At 38.3% G+C, this 21,122-nt stretch overlaps 2 protein-coding genes across 4 annotated transcripts in view; one reads left to right on the forward strand and one right to left on the reverse strand.

Moving 5' to 3' along the window:
* Positions 1 to 4,615, forward strand: part of LOC121729811 (filamin-C) — a 149,398-nt gene extending 144,783 nt beyond the window's left edge. For both annotated transcript variants that reach the window (XM_042118440.1, XM_042118441.1), the window contains 5 exons: positions 239 to 412; positions 1,111 to 1,286; positions 2,209 to 2,370; positions 2,692 to 2,871; positions 3,200 to 4,615. In XM_042118440.1, the coding sequence (XP_041974374.1) occupies positions 239 to 412; positions 1,111 to 1,286; positions 2,209 to 2,370; positions 2,692 to 2,871; positions 3,200 to 3,337 (830 nt within the window). In that variant the 3' untranslated portion in view covers positions 3,338 to 4,615. The remainder of the gene's footprint in view (positions 1 to 238; positions 413 to 1,110; positions 1,287 to 2,208; positions 2,371 to 2,691; positions 2,872 to 3,199) is intronic.
* A 651-nt stretch (positions 4,616 to 5,266) lies between these two features.
* On the reverse strand, positions 5,267 to 20,946 carry LOC121729812. Of its 2 annotated transcripts, XM_042118443.1 has the most exons (5): positions 20,938 to 20,946; positions 14,954 to 14,956; positions 11,790 to 11,876; positions 10,919 to 11,101; positions 5,267 to 5,467 (listed from the first exon to the last, which is right to left on the reverse strand). In XM_042118443.1, the coding sequence occupies exons 3-5, from the start codon at positions 11,866 to 11,868 to the stop codon at positions 5,298 to 5,300; spliced, it is 432 nt and encodes a 143-aa protein (XP_041974377.1). In that variant the 5' UTR covers positions 11,869 to 11,876; positions 14,954 to 14,956; positions 20,938 to 20,946; the 3' UTR covers positions 5,267 to 5,297. The 2 variants fall into 2 exon arrangements, with proteins under 2 accessions (XP_041974377.1, XP_041974376.1); XM_042118442.1 differs by lacking the exons at positions 14,954 to 14,956; positions 20,938 to 20,946 and having other exon boundaries at positions 11,790 to 12,036.
* Positions 20,947 to 21,122: the final 176 nt, after the last annotated feature.

Genomic DNA, 21,122 nt, shown 5'->3' on the forward strand with positions numbered 1-21,122 from the left:
AATAGAAATACAATGCAATATCTTAATGCACGCGCGTAAAACTTGTCTCTGTATTGTGCGAGTTTCATTTCAAGAGTTTACTGCATTACTGTTTATACTGCAAAGTAGTAAATATTTAGTCTTGAATATAATACTAACATAAAGATTTTAAAAAGCAAACCTTTCTATTCGTACGTGAAGTAACAATAAGGTATAAGTTGTAATAGTTCGCAGCTAAATTAGTTTTCATTATTTATAGACGGTAGTGGCGCCGGACCCGGTGCGCCCGAGGCGACAATCCGAGCGCCGGGTGGTGAAATACTGGGTGTGGCGTTGACAGCCGCCGCGAGCGGGCTGTGGCGCGCGACGTACACGCCGCGCCGGCCTGGCGATCATCTACTTAGCGTGCTGTGGGCGGGACGCCTTGTTAAAGGTAGTGATTTCATTTTTAAATAGACTTTATGACTGCTTCAATAACTAATAGTATAGTCCGTCAAGAAAGTGAAGAAATTAAAAAGTGGCAACATCGTAGTGTCATCCCTTTTGTAGATTAGATTGATTTGAAAGGGATAACACTGCGATGTTGCCACTTTTTCATTTCTTCACTTTCTTGACAGACTATAATTTCTTGAATGGCTTTAATTAAATTTTTTATCTCTCTCTATTATATTAATTATCGTCGCCTTTGGATATCCGCAACCTTGTAAATCCTAAATTAAACAGCCATATAGCATAGTGACTAACGTTGGGTTGCACCAACTAACTTTAACTATAACTGTAACTTTAACTATAACTTTAACTACAATGAAAAATGTCAAATCTTTGGTTAAATTTAAAAATGGACGCCATATTTAACCACAACCATAGAGCTGGACAAGGCTTTAAATGCACGTGGCGAAAAAACGAACTAACGCTGTCATACAAAAACGCCATTTTTGACAGTTCTCCTTTACCAGCAGCGCCCCCGCCCACGTTCATTTATAACCTTGTCGGACCAGCTATCATCTGTCAATTTCTCCGGTCAAAGTTAAGGTTAAAGTTAAATTTGCCTTAACTATAACCATAACTTTAACCACGCATCTGGTGCAACCCAACCTTAGCTGTTACATGCTAATCAAGCTACTTTTTCAGGCTGTCCGCTCACTGTGAAAGTGGCGGCGGGTTCGGAGAGCGGCGACGCGTCGCGCGTGGTCTGCTCCGGCTCGGGACTGACGGGGGGCGTGGTCGGCCGCGACATACGCTCGTGGATCGACACGCGCCGCGCCGGCCCTGGCGAATTGACTGCGCACTGCACGGGGCCTAATAAGGTAATTTATTTTACTAATCTTCTGTATCCTTATATGCAATTTTTTTTATCGTTTTTACCCTCTGGGTACGGAACCTTGAAAATTTTTCTTACTTAGAATAGAATAGAAAATACTTTATTTGTACAACTTAAAACTAAACTTAAACTTAAAAACACAATAAAGGAAAACTATGTACAAATAGGCGGTCTTACTGCTAACAGCAGTTTCTGCCAGACAACCTTAAAATAAAATACTTATTCGACTAATGAAACAGATCAGTAGCTTGGGTGATATAGTTTCTACTGAGGAGTGAGCAGTGAACTTGAGTTTTCTTACTTATACGTATTTGTAATGGTGCTATCGAAAATTATTTGTAAGAACTGCTGAAAAGCAATTTTTGCCGAAGACACGGATATCTTAATGTTCCCGAAGCCTCTACAAATCCATACTATCCATAAAGTTAATATACCTAGCGGAATAGAGAAACCAAGGCCTGAGCAAGAGAGATGTCACTATCAGTAACACTGCGTGGTAAAAAGAGACGAGAGAAAGCGACGACTGGACATATAAAAAAGAGTGCTGCTGTCATGTATCACAATACATGACAGCAGCATTCTTTTTTATATGTGCAGTCGGCACGTGCCGCACGTTGACAATTTAATCTCATAGAATTCATGTTCAATAATGCTTGTGTAAGTGTATACGTGCACATATTATTTTTCACACAGATGAAAACCAATTTTGGTTTCGTTTGACAGCTCGTGATTGTTGCTCTATTCCGCTAGGTATATTATCTTTATGGTACTATCGCACGCCGGCTTTGAGTGGACAGGACTGCGACTATTAAGTTTGATTTCGAAGACACAACTAAGTTTCTCTACTGTAAGATGTTCAATGTTCATACGCTATTTAGTTAAACACATAATAATATGCCTCGTCGTAGGTGGCGTACTGCGAGCTGTACGAGCACGGCGACGGCACGTTCACGTTGGGCGTGAAGCCGGCGGAGGCGGGGCGGCACGTCCTCAGCGTACAGTTCGCCGGGGAACACGTACCCGGCTCGCCCTTCGTGCTCAAAGTCGCCGGCGCGCCTGACCCCTCCAAGGTAACGATACTTCTTGGCGTATAGCCTATCCGTGCTAGGAGGAGGAAAACGTAAATTCTAACTTATTCTTATTTGTACCAAATTTCGTTTCCAATTTTAAATAACATCACACATTTGGTGCGTCCATATTGCGGCTGCACTCAGTGAGATTTAGTAATTACTACTTTAATTTAATATAGATATTGACATAAGCTCGATATATTTCTTGGAAAACTCTTCATTAAATTAAAGTTAAGCTATCAATAAATCTCTTTTCCATGGGCAAACCTAACAGACGCAGATTTTACTGACTTACACTATAGCTATCTAAACAATATACAGGTCCGTGTATACGGTCCTGGTGTGGAGGCGGGCGTGCTAGCCACGTTCCAGTCGCGGTTCACGTGCGACACGCGCGGCGCCGGCGCCGGCCAGCTGACGGTGCGCGTGCGCGGACCGAAAGGCGCCTTCCGAGTTGAGATGCAACGTGAGAGCCAGAAGGATCGCACTATTGTTTGCAAGGTATGGCTTTATACTTATAAAAGTGAAAATAAATAGGAATCTTCTGATGTGACGAATCGCCTATTCAGAATATATTAGTCCATTGTTTAGTATAAAGTAACCAATGTTAATAATATATACTGCAAATTGTATAACATACTTGCTTTTAAATATTGTTAATTATAATAACATTATATATTATTCAAAACTTAAAATGTCATAATAGGACCTTAACATAATATGTATGTTGTGTGTTGTGTTACTCGAGCGTAACTCATAATTCATTCGTAAGTTTTCCGGTTTGTACTGTGGTTTTATCGCACAGAGATTTAAATTGTCATTATTTTAGTTTTCACCCACCGAACCTGGCGACTACCGTGTCGAAGTGAGATGGGCCGGTCGTCACGTGCCCGGCTCGCCCTTCCCCGTCATGATCTTCGACACGCAGGAGGAGCTGCGCCGTTACCTGCAGGCCACCGCCACATAGACGCATTCGTGCGTACTTGTACGCAAAATGCGTGCATGTACGCTCACACGCAAAAAGTTTGCACGCAAACAAATGCGTATACGTTGTACACATTTTAATGTTGATTAAGTATCAGTTACACTTAGGCCTTACGCAACTCTGGGTTATTGCTATCAAGCGTAAACGACGCGTTTACGACAGTGGTGAGAGAGCAACTTATTTGATTCAGGGTTAATTTCAGCCCAGTCTGGCATAAGTGCAGTACTTTTTTATAACAAAAACTGTCGGAAACCGTTTGTAATATTTAAGAAAATTGTTGTTTGTTGATTTGTTACATAAATTTATAACGTTTTAAATTATTATGTATTGCTACCTAAATTTTAAGATAAGATTACAATATTAAAATGGTTTTCGTAAGTGTTTATCTTAAGTGTATGTTATGTTTAATCACCATTAAAATGTCAGGAAATACAAAAGTAATAAAGTATAATAATAAAAGTTAGAAAATAAATGTAAATTTTTGCTAGAAAGTAAAACAAATTGTAATCAAATTTTAAATTAGAGACCAAAATATTTCATACCTCTAATATTTCCCAGTTCAAAAACCTAGCAAGAAACACATCTAGTACTTATAACCACATCAAAATTTTGTACAAAACTCGGATTTGTTTCTTGTTAAGTGGTTGAAATGCAGTAAATAGGTCTCTAATATATTTTTCAAGCCCTACTTTTGAACCAAAATTATCGAAGCCTAACTTTTTTATTTATACTAGTCTTTTAGCCCCAAACTCAAAAGCAGAATGCCATAAGATATTAAACATGAAACGCTTATTACGTTTATGTTATGGTTTTGTTTCATGTCGTAAGTATTTTTATAATGTTATAAAACGTATTATGTAGTCGTATTAACATTTTTATATAATCAAATATGCCCATTTAAAGGCAGGCAACAAATGAATATAAATAATAAGTATCGAATTTGTACTTACATTTTTTTTATTTGATGAATTAAAAAACACATTCCAATTCTGTCGTGAAGTTGTAGTTACTCTGTTTCCAAAATAATAGTCCACTCAAACTTCACAACAGTATGTATTAACAACTCCGTCCAAATTATCTGATACATAATAAGTATGTGTTACTAACTTAGTGAAATAATTAAGCAATCTGATAAGGCAAGTTGAATGTAAAATTATATTGAATGCATTATAATTAATATTTATTAATAATAGTAATGTCTATCTTTTGTAACTAACTCTTTCTTGTTATCGCTAGCTCTTCGTGTTGATATTATTTGTACTATTAAATTAATATTTTGTCGAAGGAAACAAAATTTTGATGATTTTTTTAATATGAAATAGGTGATGCGATGTACTAATTGTTAATAAATTAAATTTATTACCAAATTATGTTTTTGTTTTTCAAGTATATAAGTAACATGCTGCAATGAAAATTACGCGCGCTATGCAGCATGACATGCGTTACGTGCTGTCATGCATGCATGATCGTTTAGTCAAAATTACAATTATATATTTTTTTTTATTTTTTTGTGATTTGTATGGGCAAGCGCCCCATGGTCACGAGTTTTTCCATACAAAAGTGTAAAAAAAATTTGGTCTTTCAGCGCTGCTGCTTTCACACGTCAAGGAACACATACCTACACACCCTAAAGTACTAATTATTATCACTTAGTTTTGTGCTTCTGGTACTGAGGCAAATCAAATGGGCTACACCTATTATTTTTTGCAATTCATTAAAAAATAAACAAATAAATGAGGGTAGTCACTAGAAAAATCTTCAGTGGTTGGGTAAAAAAAAAAATAGGTAGTTTAAAACAAATAGGCTACTCTATCAATTTGTCAATTCACAAGAATCGAAACAAAATATTGGGGGTAGTCACAAGAAAAATCTTATAATTTATGAGTAGGTCAAAAAATTGAACGCAAACATGTTAGTAAAAATCTTTAATGGTAATAAGTTTTCACTTATTGGGCACATATCGGAAGGACACGCTGCGGCGGTCGGGGTATGACGCGCGCGACGCACGCTGCGTGCTCATGTGCGTGCGCAGTGCGTCTAGACTCTGCCATAGTTGTTGCATCTGCCCGTAGATTACAACCTCCAGCCTTTGGATCGCGTTGTGGAGTTCCCCTGTAATAGATTTTTTTAACTACATAAAATACAAATATATTTGCATTCGTATGAACTGTAAGAATTCGGCCGTAGATGCTACTTGCCTCTTTTATTTGCTCGTCAAAATATTGCTATCACATGTGAAAATAAAATATATTTGTGCGCGAGTCAAAGAGAGCGACAAGTAATAATAATAATAATAATATCTATGGACGCTTCACACCACGTCAGTCTGGCCCCGTGCTAAGTACCTAAAGGACTTGTGTTACAGGTACCAGACAACGGAAATATATTTAATACTTTTATACTATACATATATTTAAGATTTTTATTATATCATACACATATTTAATACACATCCATGACCCAGGAACATTGAAAAACTTTTTGTTCCGTCGGCGGGATTCGAACCCGCGACCCCCGGCTTGAGTTGCCACACACTCTAACCATTGAGCCACGGAGGTCGTCAGTAAATAAAAAAATAGAAGGTTGATTACTAATCATTCGATGGCGCATTCTTGGAAATTCTATTAAGTTCTATTATACGTGGGAGAGCCATGCTTCGGCACGAATGGGCCGGCTCGACCGGAGAAATACCACGTTCTCACAGAAAACTGGCGTGAAACAGCGCTTGCGCTGTGTTTCGCCGAGTGAGTGAGTTTACCGGAGGCCCAATCCCCTACCCTATTCCCTTCCCTACCCTCCCCTATTCCCTCCCTTTCCTAAAATTGTAAATATATATTTTTGTAATAAATAAAATTTGTAAAATTGGTACAATACCGACCCGTAAGCAAATTACAGAGGTGACATTCCCTCCAACATCTTTTGATATTCTATAAGAAGTGAGAGAAATTGTTCGTAGAGATCCTACCTCTGCTCCTAATTAGATATTTCTTCTATTGTTTTAAGGGTTCCGAACCCAAAGGGTAAAAACGTGACCCTATTACTGAGACTTCGATATCTGTCCGTCTGTCCATCTCACAGTATTTTAGAAATCCCCAAAATCGGACATGACTAAGTTAATGAAATGAGTCAATGGCGTCATGGGCGTACCGAGGGGGGGGCAGGGGGGGCAGCTGCCCCCCCTGGATCATGTTGACGTCCCTACTAAGTATATTATTATCTAGTACTTTCATCTATAAAAAATAAAAATAATAAAACGTATTTTTGCCATTTGTTTGCAATACAATATTATTACAACTAAAAATTATTATTATTTTTTCTTTATAAACACCTAGCTTATAAAAAATCTGATTTGCCCCCCCCTGGCCCAGAATCTGCGTAATTTGCCCCCCCCCCCCCCTGTCCCAGAACCTAAGTAATTTGCCCCCCCCCTGGCCCAGAACCTGGGTACGCCCATGAATGGCGTCTTATATGCATCTGTCCGTCTATCTATAACGTATATCATGTTGCCGCTATAACAACAAATAGGTACTAATAATCGGCCAAGTGCGAGTCGGACTCGCGCTTAAAGGGTTCCGTACCGTTATAGAGGAAAAATAGGCCAAAAAATTGTGATTTTGTATGGCAGCCGGCCCCTTAAATAAATATTTTATTTAAATATTATTATTAATTATTAAAGTAGACATAAACACACCGGCAAAATTAGAGGAACTTAACAAAATTTTCATTTTTTTTTAATTGTTCAATGCTTTTTATATATTTATTTACTAATTGATTATTAAGAAATAAATTTTATATAAATTTAGGGCATAAAAACGTGAAAAATAGAAAAAAATCAGCAAAAATAAAAAAATTAAGAAAATCTTTGAAATTTCAGTAGTAAGTTTTTAAGATAAATTCTCCATTTTTATTAAAGAAATGCCATGTTAAAAGCGTGTAATGCCTTCTATGGATCTCAAGAGGGCCTGGATACACCATTCCATGCTTGCATTTTAATTGTCAATCATTTCCTGTGGGATATTCTCCTACTCCTCCAGTAGCGCCAACTCGAGGTCCTGGACACATTTTGGAGCTGGAGTTTTAACTCGTACCGTTCACCCATTGATGTGCCACACGTCTTCAATCGGATCCACATCCGTAGACCACGCTTGCCTCTCCACCTGGGCTACGCCAGCATCGTTTAGGTAATAATGTCCGATTTTCTTACTCTATGGACGCACATAAAATTGAAATTACTACCTAAAACTATGTAAAAGGCACACCATGCCGTTCCAGGATGTCGGTGCTATAGCCCTGTACTGTCAAAGTACCATCATCTATAATCATCAGCTCCATGCGGGCTCCAAATCATATGCAACTCCAAACCATTACGAAGCCTGCATCATAGGCCACTGTTTCCGGTAAGTTTGATGGCCTGTAGCTTTCCTTATGATCTATCCACATTCTTTATCGCCTGTCAATACAATGTACATAGAATTTGCTCCCATCACTGTACAGCACAAGATTTCACTCACTTGTCTAATTTTGATGTTCACGCGCAAATCTTAGCCTGGCTCTTCGGTGTCCTGTCTCAAGTTTTGGTGCCCTTGCTGGCACTTTTGGGTTTAATTTAACTTCTTTGAGTATTTCTTCTTACTGTACAATCGCTTACACGTTCATCTTGGACCTGTTCCGACAGATTTCGTGTCTGCATAGCAGTTTGAGGTCGATTTCTTAAGTTTTGTTTCCTTACAAAATGGTCATCCTGGACCATTGTCACCCGATATCTGCCTTGTTCTCGTCTCCGAACGTAAGATCCAGTCTCTCTGAAGCGTTGAAAGTTACGATGAACCACGGAAGCCGACACACCTAAGGCCTGACTGACCGAACGGTAGGTGTGACCTTTCTCTATCGTGGTTACAGCTCTAGCTGTCGCAGTTTCTGGGAAATCACTAATTTTGTATCTAAGCAATGTGTTCTTCCAAAAACCAAACAATCAAATGAGCTGAGCATACCTTACACCCCGCTAAAACGCCATTCTTATCAGGAACACTTACAACGTCAATAATCGAAAAACACTTATTAGGGCATAATTGCTATAAAAACCTGTCAACTTGCCAGTTTTGTTCAATATTTTATTTCTTGAATGAGCTTAGAAGCTATAAAAAAGGCTTTCAGACAGCCCGACCCACTTGAGTTCAAGTTTTGGCCCTTTTTACCTATGTTCCGCTAATTTTGCCAGTGTGTGTAGTATAACTAAGGACTTTATACAAAATTCAAGTGCCTAGCAGTTGCCATTATTGATTACGAGCAAAAAAGGCCAAAAAATCACGTTTGTTGTATGGGAGCCCCCCTTGATATTTTATTTTGTTTTTAGTATTTGTTGTTATAGCAGCAACAGAAATACATAATCTGTGAAAATTTCAATTCTCTATGGCCTATGCTATTACTGTTCTTGAGTTACAGCCTGGAGACAGACAGACATCGAAGTCTTAGTAATAGGGTCCCGTTTTTACCCTTTGGGTACGGAACCATGAAAACAAGATAAAATTTATATATAAGGGGGCTCCCATACAATACCTAAACGTGATTTTTTTTTACCTTTTTTGCTTGATATAAATAATGGCAACAGGTAGGCACTCGATATTTTTACAAAGGCCTTAATTATATGTCCATTTTAAAAGTTAATAATAATATTAAAATAAAATAAAAATTTAAGATGGCTCCCATACAAAAAACACATTTTTTGGTCAATTTTTGCTCTACATTGGAACGGAACCCTTCGTGCGCGAGTCCGATTTGCACTTGAGCGATTATTTTTTTCCTACATACCCGTACTTCCACCACTTTACTCCATAGTGACTCACTGGCCACTAGGTAGTACCAAATATATATTCTGTGTTAGTACCTACATAGGTACATTCGGTACATTATAAGTATGATACAAATCCAAGTTAATTGATTACACAACAACGGGTAACCTATGAATACCGTTCATTTAGCTGCTCGCTAATTAATTTCTTAACCGATTTCCTACGATTGGTTTCCAAACATCTGCCGTTTATTATTGGCATGCCTTGACACACCGAACGCTTGACTAAAAGCGCACAAATAGTTTATTGTTGTATGAGCTGAGTATTGCGAAAGATGTCCCAGCTAACGACATAATTTTAAGCTCTATTTATTACAGAAATTTAGAACACGTGAGTTCTACAGAAGTCGACTTCTTAAGTTACAAATACAGGTGTAACAAAACAAAATCATAATACTATTTAGGATGTGTATGTGTTCAATGTAGAAGTAGCAGCGCTGAAGCGCCCCAGCGGTGCCCCCAGGGAATGAATTTGCCCATACAAAAGTTAAGTACTGATGGCAATGAACCTAGTTTGCGGCGAAATTATTAGATTGGCCAAATATTCAACGCTGCGACCGCCCAGCTAGACTGGCGTCGTAGCACCTAACAGGAGTATTTACTTCTCATCGACCCATGACCCTTGAAAAGCCGTACCTCTGAAAGTAGAGTAGTTACTACGGGCTTAATAATTTATTTAAGTATTTATTTATTTATACCATACCATAATATAAGTATGATGTAACAAAACTTTTTTTAAACTTTTTAACTGTGCGCGTAGCACAGTTTATCGGCGCGTGCCGGGGCGGATCGGGGCTCAGCGCAGCGCAAAATGCGCTATAGCACACTATTGCCGGGCCGGGTCGCATCGCATTTACGGATTTTAACGCTCACTGTGCCGGGGCGTGCCGGGGCGGTCCGGGGCGGGTCGGCGCGCAATGCATGGACGGATTTCGAGCCGAGGCTTGCCGGGCCGCATCGCATCACATCCGCGCGCCGCTTGCTGTAGCACACTGTTGCCGGGGCGCAGCGGGTCTTGCCGGGGCGCAGCTGGTCTTGTCGGGCCGTGTCGCATTGACGAAAATCCGCCAAGCAAAAATCCGCGCCGATGCGCCCCGGCACAGTCTGCGATACGCGCATCCGCTTCTAAACGAATTATATGGAGGCGGATTTTTGCGATGCGCCCCGGCACGCTGAGCCCCGGCACGGCCCGTCTCAGTGTGCTCACTCCTTAATATGGAAAATTCATGACGCTGCCAGGGAGTTTGCCCATACAAATCACAAAAAACTTTCCTCTCCCAGCTCTGGTTCTTTCACAGCGAAGTCTATACAGGGAACCCACACACACCGGAAAGTATTTATATTATCAGTTATCACTTAGTTTTGTTACATCCTATATAAGTAAGCCCGTTGTAAGTACCTACTCTACTTTCAGAGGTACGGCTTTTCAAGAGACACGGGTCGAGGAGATAGCATGCCCCCGTCGTGAGCCAGCTTGAGGCTAATGTCAGCTTTATGTAGAAATAAAAACCTCATTTAGGTGCTACATTTTGCCATTTAGCTCTAGGTATACGAGCTCAAAATTTAGTATGTTATTATTTTTAGCAATATTCCGCGAAATAAACCTCAACCTGTTAGTAAATAAGTGTACGCATAGGTTTGCGTTACAGCACCTCCTTCCTTTCCCTGTAGTAACGCCTGATTCTATTAACTCTATAGGAGCTACTAGTACTCACTGGAGGTGACGACTCCATGCAGACGGCGCGTGATGGTGGCGTTGGCGGTGGCGTTGACCTCCTGCGTCCGCACGGAGCACATGGCGCGCGCCTCCTCCCGCGGCCCGGCGCCGTGGTACGTGGAATTCTTCACCTCGATGTAAGGGTGTTTCGGTGCGTTCACTATGTACTGGGGCCCGCGCGCTGAAAGTTTAAATGTAGGCGTTAGATGATCATTGAAAGAATCGACACCGGTCACTAAAGCCTCTACGACTGGGTATAATTTTGTTATGGGTGATGAAATCCAACAGAGCATTGACCACAATTGAAGCTTAGTCAATATTATTATTACTAATATTATAATTGCGAAAGTGTGTCTGTCTGTCTATCTGTCTGTCAATCTGTCTGTCTGTCTGTTACCTCTTCACGCCTAAACCGCTCTCCCATACAAAAAACACAATTTTTGGCCTAATTTTCTCTATAATGGTACGGAACCCTTCGTGCGCGAGTCCGACTCGCACTTGGCCAATTATTCTTACATGATGCTATCTAACTCTAGATAGGGCGTTAAAATGTTTAAAGATAAAACCTATTTTACTACACGATCCCATCCCATTCAAGATCTCAATCTCAATTCTCATAGGTAAAACTTATTACACAATCCCATGTAATTTTTTCATCAAAACCGGTTCAGCCGTTTAATTTAACCATGATAAGGTAAAAGATAAATAATATGTGTTCGCATTTATAATATTATGAACTTGTTACTTGTATATAAAACATAATTGATTTAATAATAATTAGGAGTATACCGTTTAAATTATTATCATTGCAGTTGTGTTAAGAAAAAATAATTAAATGGTTAACAAAATTAATTAAAAGGATAACTTACAATATGAATTTGCAGGCGCAGTTAAAACTAATACAAAAAAATAATAAACTGCACAAGAGTATAAAACATTTCTCCACATCCTTAAAACTTTATTCTAACGCGCGACTCTTTATATTCTCCACATTTACCACATTGTTAAAACTGGCCGAATATAAAATATTATGTTTTTAATTAATTCCAAATTCGAAAAAGCTCGTTCGTTAAAAATGCAATTTAAGAATCTCGTTCAATTTCGGCGTACAATGTGTGGGAGATCACCGCCTGTACTGAACTAGATCAAATCTGTTAGTTATTAAATACCTACGGAGTTCTAAAGAGGTGAGCGCTGTATTGACATGTCCAATATGTTCAACAGAAATTAATGGTCCGTGCCGCATTTTACAAGTTCAGTTGCATCCTTTCAGATCAATGACTCTGTGGACAATGGACATTTCCATAATTTTCCATAAAGATGTCTTCAGTTTTGGCTGAGAGCGCCCGCCTGGGGACCTACTGTCAGATCAGTTTTTAAGATTGCCACAACCAATCAATAATGTCAAAATTAAACAAACAAGCAATTATATTTTAAAGTATGTAGTTATTTAACCCGTAAAATATTGTTTCCTTACATCCTTGTAATAGTTATGATAAATAATCGGTCAAGTGCGAGTCGGGCTCGCACACGAAGGGTTCCGTACCGTTATAGGGTGCAAATAGGGAAAAAATTGTGTTTTTTATGGGAGCCCGCCCCCCTTAATTACCTATTTTATTTTAATTTTTACTATTTAATATTAAAGTACACATATAATTGAGGATTGTGTGAAAATTTCAAGTGCCTATAATATGTTGCCATTATGGATAACGAGCCAAAGAGACCAAAAAAATAACGTTTGTTGTAGGGGAGTCCCCCTTAAATATTAAATTTATTTTGTTTTTAGTATTTGTTGTTATAGCGGTACCAGAAATACATAATTTGTGAAAAATTCAGAAGTCTAGCTATAGCGGTTCTCGAGTTACAGCCTGGAGACAGACAGACAGACGGACAGACAGATGGAAGGACAGATGGACAGACAGACGGACAGACATCGAAGTCTCAGTAATAGGGTCCCGTTTTTACCCTTTGGGTACGGAACCCTGAAAAGAAAACACTCTTATACATAGTTATATCTCTTCGTGTAAAAAAAATTGAAAATCGGTTCACAAACGTAGTAATCGTTGAACATACAAAAATAAAAAAAATAAAAAAAAAATAGATTGCCCGAATTTGATACTTACCATATTTACAAAAAAATCGTCCAAGTGCGAGTCGGACTCACGCACGAATGGTTCCGTACCGTTATAGAGGAAAAATAGGCCAAAAGTTGTGTTTTTGTATGGGAGCCCCACTTAAATTTTAATTATATTCCAATTTTATTATTAATTATTAAATTACACATACATTTAAATTCTGTGAAAATTTCAACTGCCTGCCTGTTGTAATTATTGGTATCGAGCAAAAAAGGCCAAAAAAATCATGTTTGTTGTATGGGAGCCCCCCTTAAATATTGATTTTATTTTGTTTTCAGTATTTGTTATTATAGCGGCAACAGATATACACAATCTGTAAAAATTTCAGAACTCTAGCTATAACGGTTCTTGAGATACAGCCTGGAGATAGACAGAAGGACAGACAACGAAGTCTTATAGTAATGGGGTCCCGTTTTTACCCTTTGGGTACAGAACCCTAAAAACGGTGACTTGATAAGTAATGGAATTGAAGAAACTCCTCGAAATTTACAACGACAGCCAAAGTGATTACCAATTCTAGCAAAGGTCGATCTTTAAAACTTTTCCTAATATTCGTAAACGCTTATCCAAACCCTGGATGGATATTGACCACTGCGTATCTCAATTCGTTACCAGCCATGGAAATTTTAAAGTCAATCTTTACGGATCTAAGTTACTAGCATCGGTCGAGCACATAGGTAGAAATAGTAGAATATGTACGACCGAAGGCAGTATGTTTGAATCATGTTCTCTGGGAGATTTTTTTCTGCCAAGACGAAAGAACTACAATGCTAGACAACTTACAGTGTAAATCTGATGTCGCATACTACGGTGATCGTGGACAGCAGGAACTTAATCCGTGCCTTCAAGCGTTTTTGTCATAATTATTATTGGCAACAGTCTGACTCAACAAATTGCAATATTAATTTAGCTAAACTTAGTACAGAACTACAATTTCCTTTATTTTCGTGGTGCATTAAAAATTTCGTGTGTAATGTAGATCCAAATAAAATAGTCGTAGATGGTTGTTCAATTTTGTAAATCTCTATTTTAATAACATACATTCACGCGGACGAAGTTGCGGGCAACAGCTAGTTCCTAATATATTCACGTAGCTGTAGCCTGTAGGGTTTAGTCACGAATCCGATAAAAATAGAAATGGCTAGGGCGCCAGAGAACAGACATGGTGCGAAAGATATTATCACATTCCTGTTGCTAGCTACGCCATAATTTTCAAATGAAATCAACTTGAAAAGATACATTATCATCATCATTCCGTGATTATTAACATCGCAATACGTCGGTTTTACCTAATGTTGCTATTACCTTTTTCCTTTTATTAACCCCCCACAAAAAAGAGGGGTGTTATAAGTTTGACGTGTCTGTCTGTCTGTCTGGCTGTAGCATCCAAACGAGTGGACCGATTTTGATCTAGTTTTTTTTTGTTTAAAAGCTGACATGATCGAGAGTCTTCTTAGCTATAGTTCATCATCATCAGCCTGCTCAGTGCTGAAAAATCATTTCTCTTTCGTTCGTTCTTCTCGTTCATCTGGTTCGTGAAGGGCCGATTAGCAACTTGCAGTCGTTTGGTGGGCTTTATATTTTGCATTCTAGTTCGTGACATTTATAAATATATATACACATTAATGGAAAGTTGACATGGCGCTGCAGCATCATCTGGTAATCAATAGCCAACTCCTCACCAACTTAGAGCATAGGTTTCGTGTTTGGGCTCATTTTAATTGCGACAACCAGTAAGACGTAAACAGTAAATATTTGCATGATGCTGCTGCAGCATCACCTGGATTCTATAGGGGCCGAGCTCCATATGAACCCAAAGTGGAGGTTTCATGTTCGGACTCATATTGACGGCCTCATCCAAGAGGACATTCATAGAAAGGCACGCTACGCTTTTGTACCTACTGCATTAGCTTTTAGGGCTCCGCAACATCTGCTCTAATTATTTTTAAGAAGACAAGACACGTCGATTTATTGGTAGAGTTCATGGGCTACACAGATTACTGTATGTTGGCTACCGATTGCCATTGGTAACATCAAACATGACTCGTTACGCATGCGATAGGCATGACGTGTCTATCACGTCTTTCTTGTAAAATTGATAGCTCCTCATTCCCGCAGCTTCCTTTTCGTCACGCTCTATTTAAACGATGCCCATTTAAAACGATAAAAATCAATCTGTATTCCGCCTATCCGAACAAGCTCTTGATTGTTCATTGTGTAAAAACTAATACTCGCGTTTAAAACATGCCTAAAATAACTATAAATCTCAATGATTTACTGGCGTCAGTAGCCAGAGTGTGTACAGATTTCATGAGTCACAAAACATTGCCGAGCCCGATTTTTAGGGTTCCGCACCCAAAGGGTAAAAACGGGACTGTATTACTAAGACTTCGTTGTCTGCCCGTCTGCCTGTCCGTCTGTCTGTCCGTCTGTCTACCTCCAGGCAGTATCTCAAGAACCGCTATAGCTACACTTCTGAAATTTTCACAGATTGTGTATATCTGTTGCCGCTATTACAAAAAATACTGAAAACAAAATAAAATTAATATTTAAGGGGGGCTCCCATACAATAAACGTGATTTTTTCGGCCTTTTTCGCTCTATATCAATAATGGCAAGAGGTAGGCACTTGAATTTTTCACACATTCTATTGTTATTGTACTTTAATATATTTTAATCATAATATTACAATAAAATAAAAATTAAAGGGGGCTCCCATACAAAAAACACAATTTTTAGCCTATTTTTGCTCTGTATCGGTACGGAACCCTTAGTGCGCGAGTCCGACTCGCACTTGGCCGATTTTTATACCTCGAATTTCGATTCGAAATCAGGTTGATAACTCCCTAGACACGAATTAAGACTTAAGATGCTGTATCAAGTGGGTGCGAGATAAATAATTTCCCGTGACGAAAACAATCAAGTGTCCTTTCTTGGGACTATATTATAATCTTTAAAAGTGTTTCCAAACCAAACACCAAACTTCGTTCAGTATTTTAATGTGAAGACCAAAAGATATGACAGACAGACAGATATAGGTACATAATATTATTCTCATCAACATTCAACACTCATGTATTAGACATTAGTACTCGTATGGATAGTCTAGCTTCCTTAAACCTCTTGAAATAATAATATATTTTACTTGTTCATTAACTCTATAGATAATGAGCTCTTCTTCTTTTGTTTTGGGTTAAATCCTCACATATTTAACTTCCAACTATAAAGTTCTATGGTCCCTGAAAGGTTTTAGGGACCATAAAATTCAAATGTACCATAACATATGGCGGTGATTCACAACGAGGGCGCCTTTCCACACAATGCCTTACTCAATATGGAACTGAGATAAGACCATACTGATTAATTTGGTAATCCGCTAAAATGTGTCAAGGATCAATCCATGGAGCTCAGGCTATTGTTGTTCTTTTGATGGTTTAATTCAATTAAACTGCACTAAAACGCTTTCAATAAAACTTTTAATAATGGCTTTAGTCTGTGGTAATAATGAAAAATCAATGATGCGTTTTCATTGACTGGTATGAATGATGAATCGTCTGCGAATTCGGTGTGAAACGGATTAGTTCTTTTTATTTTTATTTTTATGAAATAAGGGGGCAAACGAGCAAACGGGTCACCTGATGGAAAGCAACTTCCGTCGCCCATGGACAGTCGCAGCATCAGAAGAGCTGCGGGTGCGTTGCCGGCCTTTTAAGGGGTAGGGGAGGGTAGGGAAGGGAATAGGGTAGGGGATTGGGCCTCCGATAAACTCCCTCACTCGGCGAAACACAGCGCAAGCGCTGTTTCACGCCGGTTTTCTGTGAGAACGTGGTATTTCTCCGGTCGAGCCGGCCCATTCGCGCCGAAGCATGGCTCTCCCACGTATAAAGTATACTGTGAATTGATGTGGCTATATGTGTAGCCACGCTAACAACAGAGAAATTACCTTCTGCACACGTTTTGGAACTACTATTCACGTAAGATTAAGTACTACGAGTATTCACTAAGCAGTCCCGTTGTATCGAGCGCTCGCACACATGTGCGAGCGCTCGATACAACGGGACTGATTAGTTTGTTCATAATATAATTATAATAATGGTGCAAAATATGATCAGCGTTTAAAGTCCAGCAACACTTCTCCTGCCTCAAGGTGCTCTGTAAATGTTGCCGCCTCGGCCCTCGGTGCTACATGCGGCCATTTTGAGGGGCCCACCGCCCATCCAAAGAGTTGGCGAGTCACCGTCTGCCAACTTTATGATACAATATACATGTTACCACGTTGTATCGGCAGACGCCATAGTCCTTCCATAGTCCCAGTTACCCAGTCCACTAGCAGTACCTCACCACCATAGTCGTCGGATAGTGTCAACGCATATTACATTTAGAAACTGTGTAAGTACCTACCTATAGTGTAACTAACTAACGGGGCCTCTGTGAGTTGGCTTGGGCCCTACCCTACGTAAGTCTTTCAAAGGTCTGGGATTTAATCGCCCGTGAGCAAACGCAAGGAGTGCTTAATTACACAAACATAATAATTTAATAAAATATATAAATATCAATTATATTATGTCTGATTCAATAGCAACTTTGCTAGTATGAGTAGTAGGCACTTTCTTGTAAGGCAAATTCAACGTAAAACTCGTAATTATTAATATGTAATTTACGTATGCATTTGTTTGTAAAAACATCGTTGCCGGGTGTCTCATTAGTAAATTATTAAGGTTGGGTTGCACCAACTAACTTAAACTATAACTTTAACTACAGTGCAAAATGTCAAATCTTTGGTTAAAGTTAAATATGGCGTCCAAGGATGCCATATTTAACCTCCGCTCATACGTATATCTGAAAATTTACTATGTTTTACAGTGTTATATTTTTCCTAACGATTTTTACGGATAATTAAATTTTTTATACCCTCAATCCCGTTACCTGTAGCTTCAATAAAAAAAATAAACGCTACAGACATCTGTGAATTTCTCCGGTTAAAGTTAAGGTTAAAGTTATAGCTAAAGGACGCCATATTTAACTATAACCATAACTTTAACTTTAACCACGCCTCTGGTGCAACCCAACCTAATTAATTATATTTATGTATCTCTTATATACTTATCATTATCATAATAATATTAGAGATTTCATTACAGATACAGTATTAATATGTGTGGCAATCTTTTAATTTTATCGCAATTAAAGATTTGTTATTTTACTGATTTGATAGGTCGGATTATAACTACTTATTAACAACTCAACAATAAAAAATATTCATATTGTAACCTAAACTAACCATTTTCCGTAGATTTGTCTGACTTACAGCAAAAGAAAATTGAAATCATTATTAATTAGTTAATAGATACCTATGTAGTAACTATATGTGTAAATATTGATAAGATACTGTGAGAAATTTTCTTGCGAGGTGCCTCTATCAAAACTACCTGTGGCTTAAATCTACAATATCCAGGACATTTCCACGTAAAACAATATAATTTATCTATATATTATATAAAACTCAAAGGTGACTGACTGACATAGTGATCTATCAACGCACAGCCCAGAGCACTGGACCGATCGGGCTGAAATTTGGCATGCAGGTAGATGACATGACGTAGGCATCCGCTAAGAAAGGATTTTCAGCAATTCCACCCCCAAGGGGTTTAAATAGGGGATGAAGTTTGTATATAATAACACTTCTTAACGCGAGCGAAGCCGCGGGTAAAAGCTCGTTACATATAATTAGATTGTAGAGTCTGACTGCCATGTGAGAATAATTTGAAAAACTGTACATCACAGTTGAATTAATCAATAAAACGTTCATTTATTTATCTTATACCTTTAAACGAGCAATTCTTGTATATATATATATATATATATATATATATATATATATATATATATATATATATATATATATATATATATATATATATATATATATATATATATATATATATATATATATATATATATATATATATATATATATATATATATATATATATATATATATATATATATCTCTAAATAGTATAAAACAAAGTCGCTTTCCGCTGTCTGTATGTATGTGTGTGTGTATGTATGCTTAGATCTTTAAAACTACTCAACGGATTTTGATGCGGTTTTTTTTAATAGATTGAGTGTTTCAAGAGGAAGGTTTATATGTATAACATATGCATAATATGGTAGAGAAACACTGATAATTTTAGAGGTTTCTAATGTTATGTCGTAAATAAATTCATTTTTTTGCGTTTATATTGCAAACGCTGGCTAAACCCTACGCGATAGATCAAAATAATGTACTACAGTATTGTACACCTTAATAAGGTAAACAAAAAAGTCCGCGATGGTATATGTCTATTTCTTAGGGATAACTCACAATAGCCATTTTTGTTCTTTACTTTTTACGAAAAATAATGGCTTATTTACGAAGCGATTTTAACAATTTACAACATTAACCCTTATCCAAATAAACATGTTTGGAAGCTAAGACATTAAATGTAGATTATAATTGTCTTTTACACTATACAATTTCGATCAATACTTTAGAAGTTTTCAAACGTATAAACTTACGCGGAATCAAAAAATATGTCGCGCGGCGGCGGCCGAGGGACATAGCGGTTACGGCGGAACCGGCGCGGCCGGGGGCTCCCATAAGCTTCGGGCTTATGTTATTGTAGTAGATAGTGTATTTCGTCATTGTGTGGTTGTGCAGACGGTAACGCAGAGGAGCAACCACAGCGCTTTCTTTCAGATATTCATTGTTTCTGGTTCTTTGGTTTCTGAATTGTCGATAAAAATATATTTGACTTGGTTAGAAAAACGGACTTTTGTTTTTGCTTTGCGATTGGGATATTTGTTGCTTTGTGGGTATTACTATACGATCATGCCTGGAAGACGTCGTCGTTCGAACATAGGTCGTAGTACAGTGAATGCCAAAAGAGCACGTTCAGCAAGAGATGAAGAATCGTCAACGGAACGTGAGACTCGCCTCAGCCAGAATAGTGATAGAAATCGGATACAGAGAGAAAGAGAATCGTCTGTAGAGCGTGAGGCTCGCCTCAGTCGAAAAATGATAGAATTCGGATACAGAGAGAAAGAGAATCGTCTGTAGAGCATGAGGCTCGCCTCAGTCGGAAAAATGATAGAATTCGGATACAGAGAGAAAGAGAATCGTCTGTAGAGCGTGAGGCTCGCCTCAGCCAGAATAGTGATAGAAATCGAATACAGAGAGAAAGAGAATCGTCTGTAGAGCGTGAGGCTCGCCTTAGCCAGAATAGTGAGAGAAATCGAATACAGAGAGAAAGAGAATCATCTGTAGAGCGTGAGGCTCGCCTCAGCCAGGATAGGGATAGGCATCGAATACAGAGAGCAAGAAAATCATCCGCACAGACACATAGCAACACCGAACAAAACGAACAACCAAACAGCCACAGACCCGAGAGGGTAACTAATTCATGGGTAAATAAAGAAAATTCTGCCAATTTTTGCGAAACTTTTATCGTTTACGCAGCACAATAGGAAAAATCACCCGATTTTGAAACATTCTTCATTGGTGCTCCGCTTCTATTGGTCTTAGCGTGATAATATATTATAGGCTACATCCTACTAATATTATAAAGGCGAAAGTTTGTTTGGATGTATGGATGTGTGGATGTATGGATGTTTGTTACTCTTTTACGCAAAAACTACTGAACGGATTTTAATGAAACTTTACAATAATATAGCTTATACATCAGAATAACACATAGGCTACAATTTTAACCGACTTTCAAAATGGGGGAGGTGTTATGTTCGTTTTCTTATATTCAACGATTACTCCGCCGTATGTTACCCGATTTTTATATTCACAAAAGTGGTGATCTGATGAAGGATCCATAAGTAATCGAGGGAACTCCTCAAAACTTATAGGGAAACGTGTGGTGACTTCGGTTTCGTGAGAAGTATTCTAAGCATATGCTACCAACAAGTAAGATTTTGCACCGAGATATACCTGGTATACCGTGGTTCGGAAGGTGCTGAGAGAACTCCTGATTCTTTATAGATACATAAGTTTGGGAGTTTCGGCGTTGTTTTAAGA

This window comes from Aricia agestis, chromosome 8 (genome assembly GCF_905147365.1).
Source record: "Aricia agestis chromosome 8, ilAriAges1.1, whole genome shotgun sequence".
Lineage (NCBI taxonomy): Eukaryota > Metazoa > Arthropoda > Insecta > Lepidoptera > Lycaenidae > Aricia > Aricia agestis.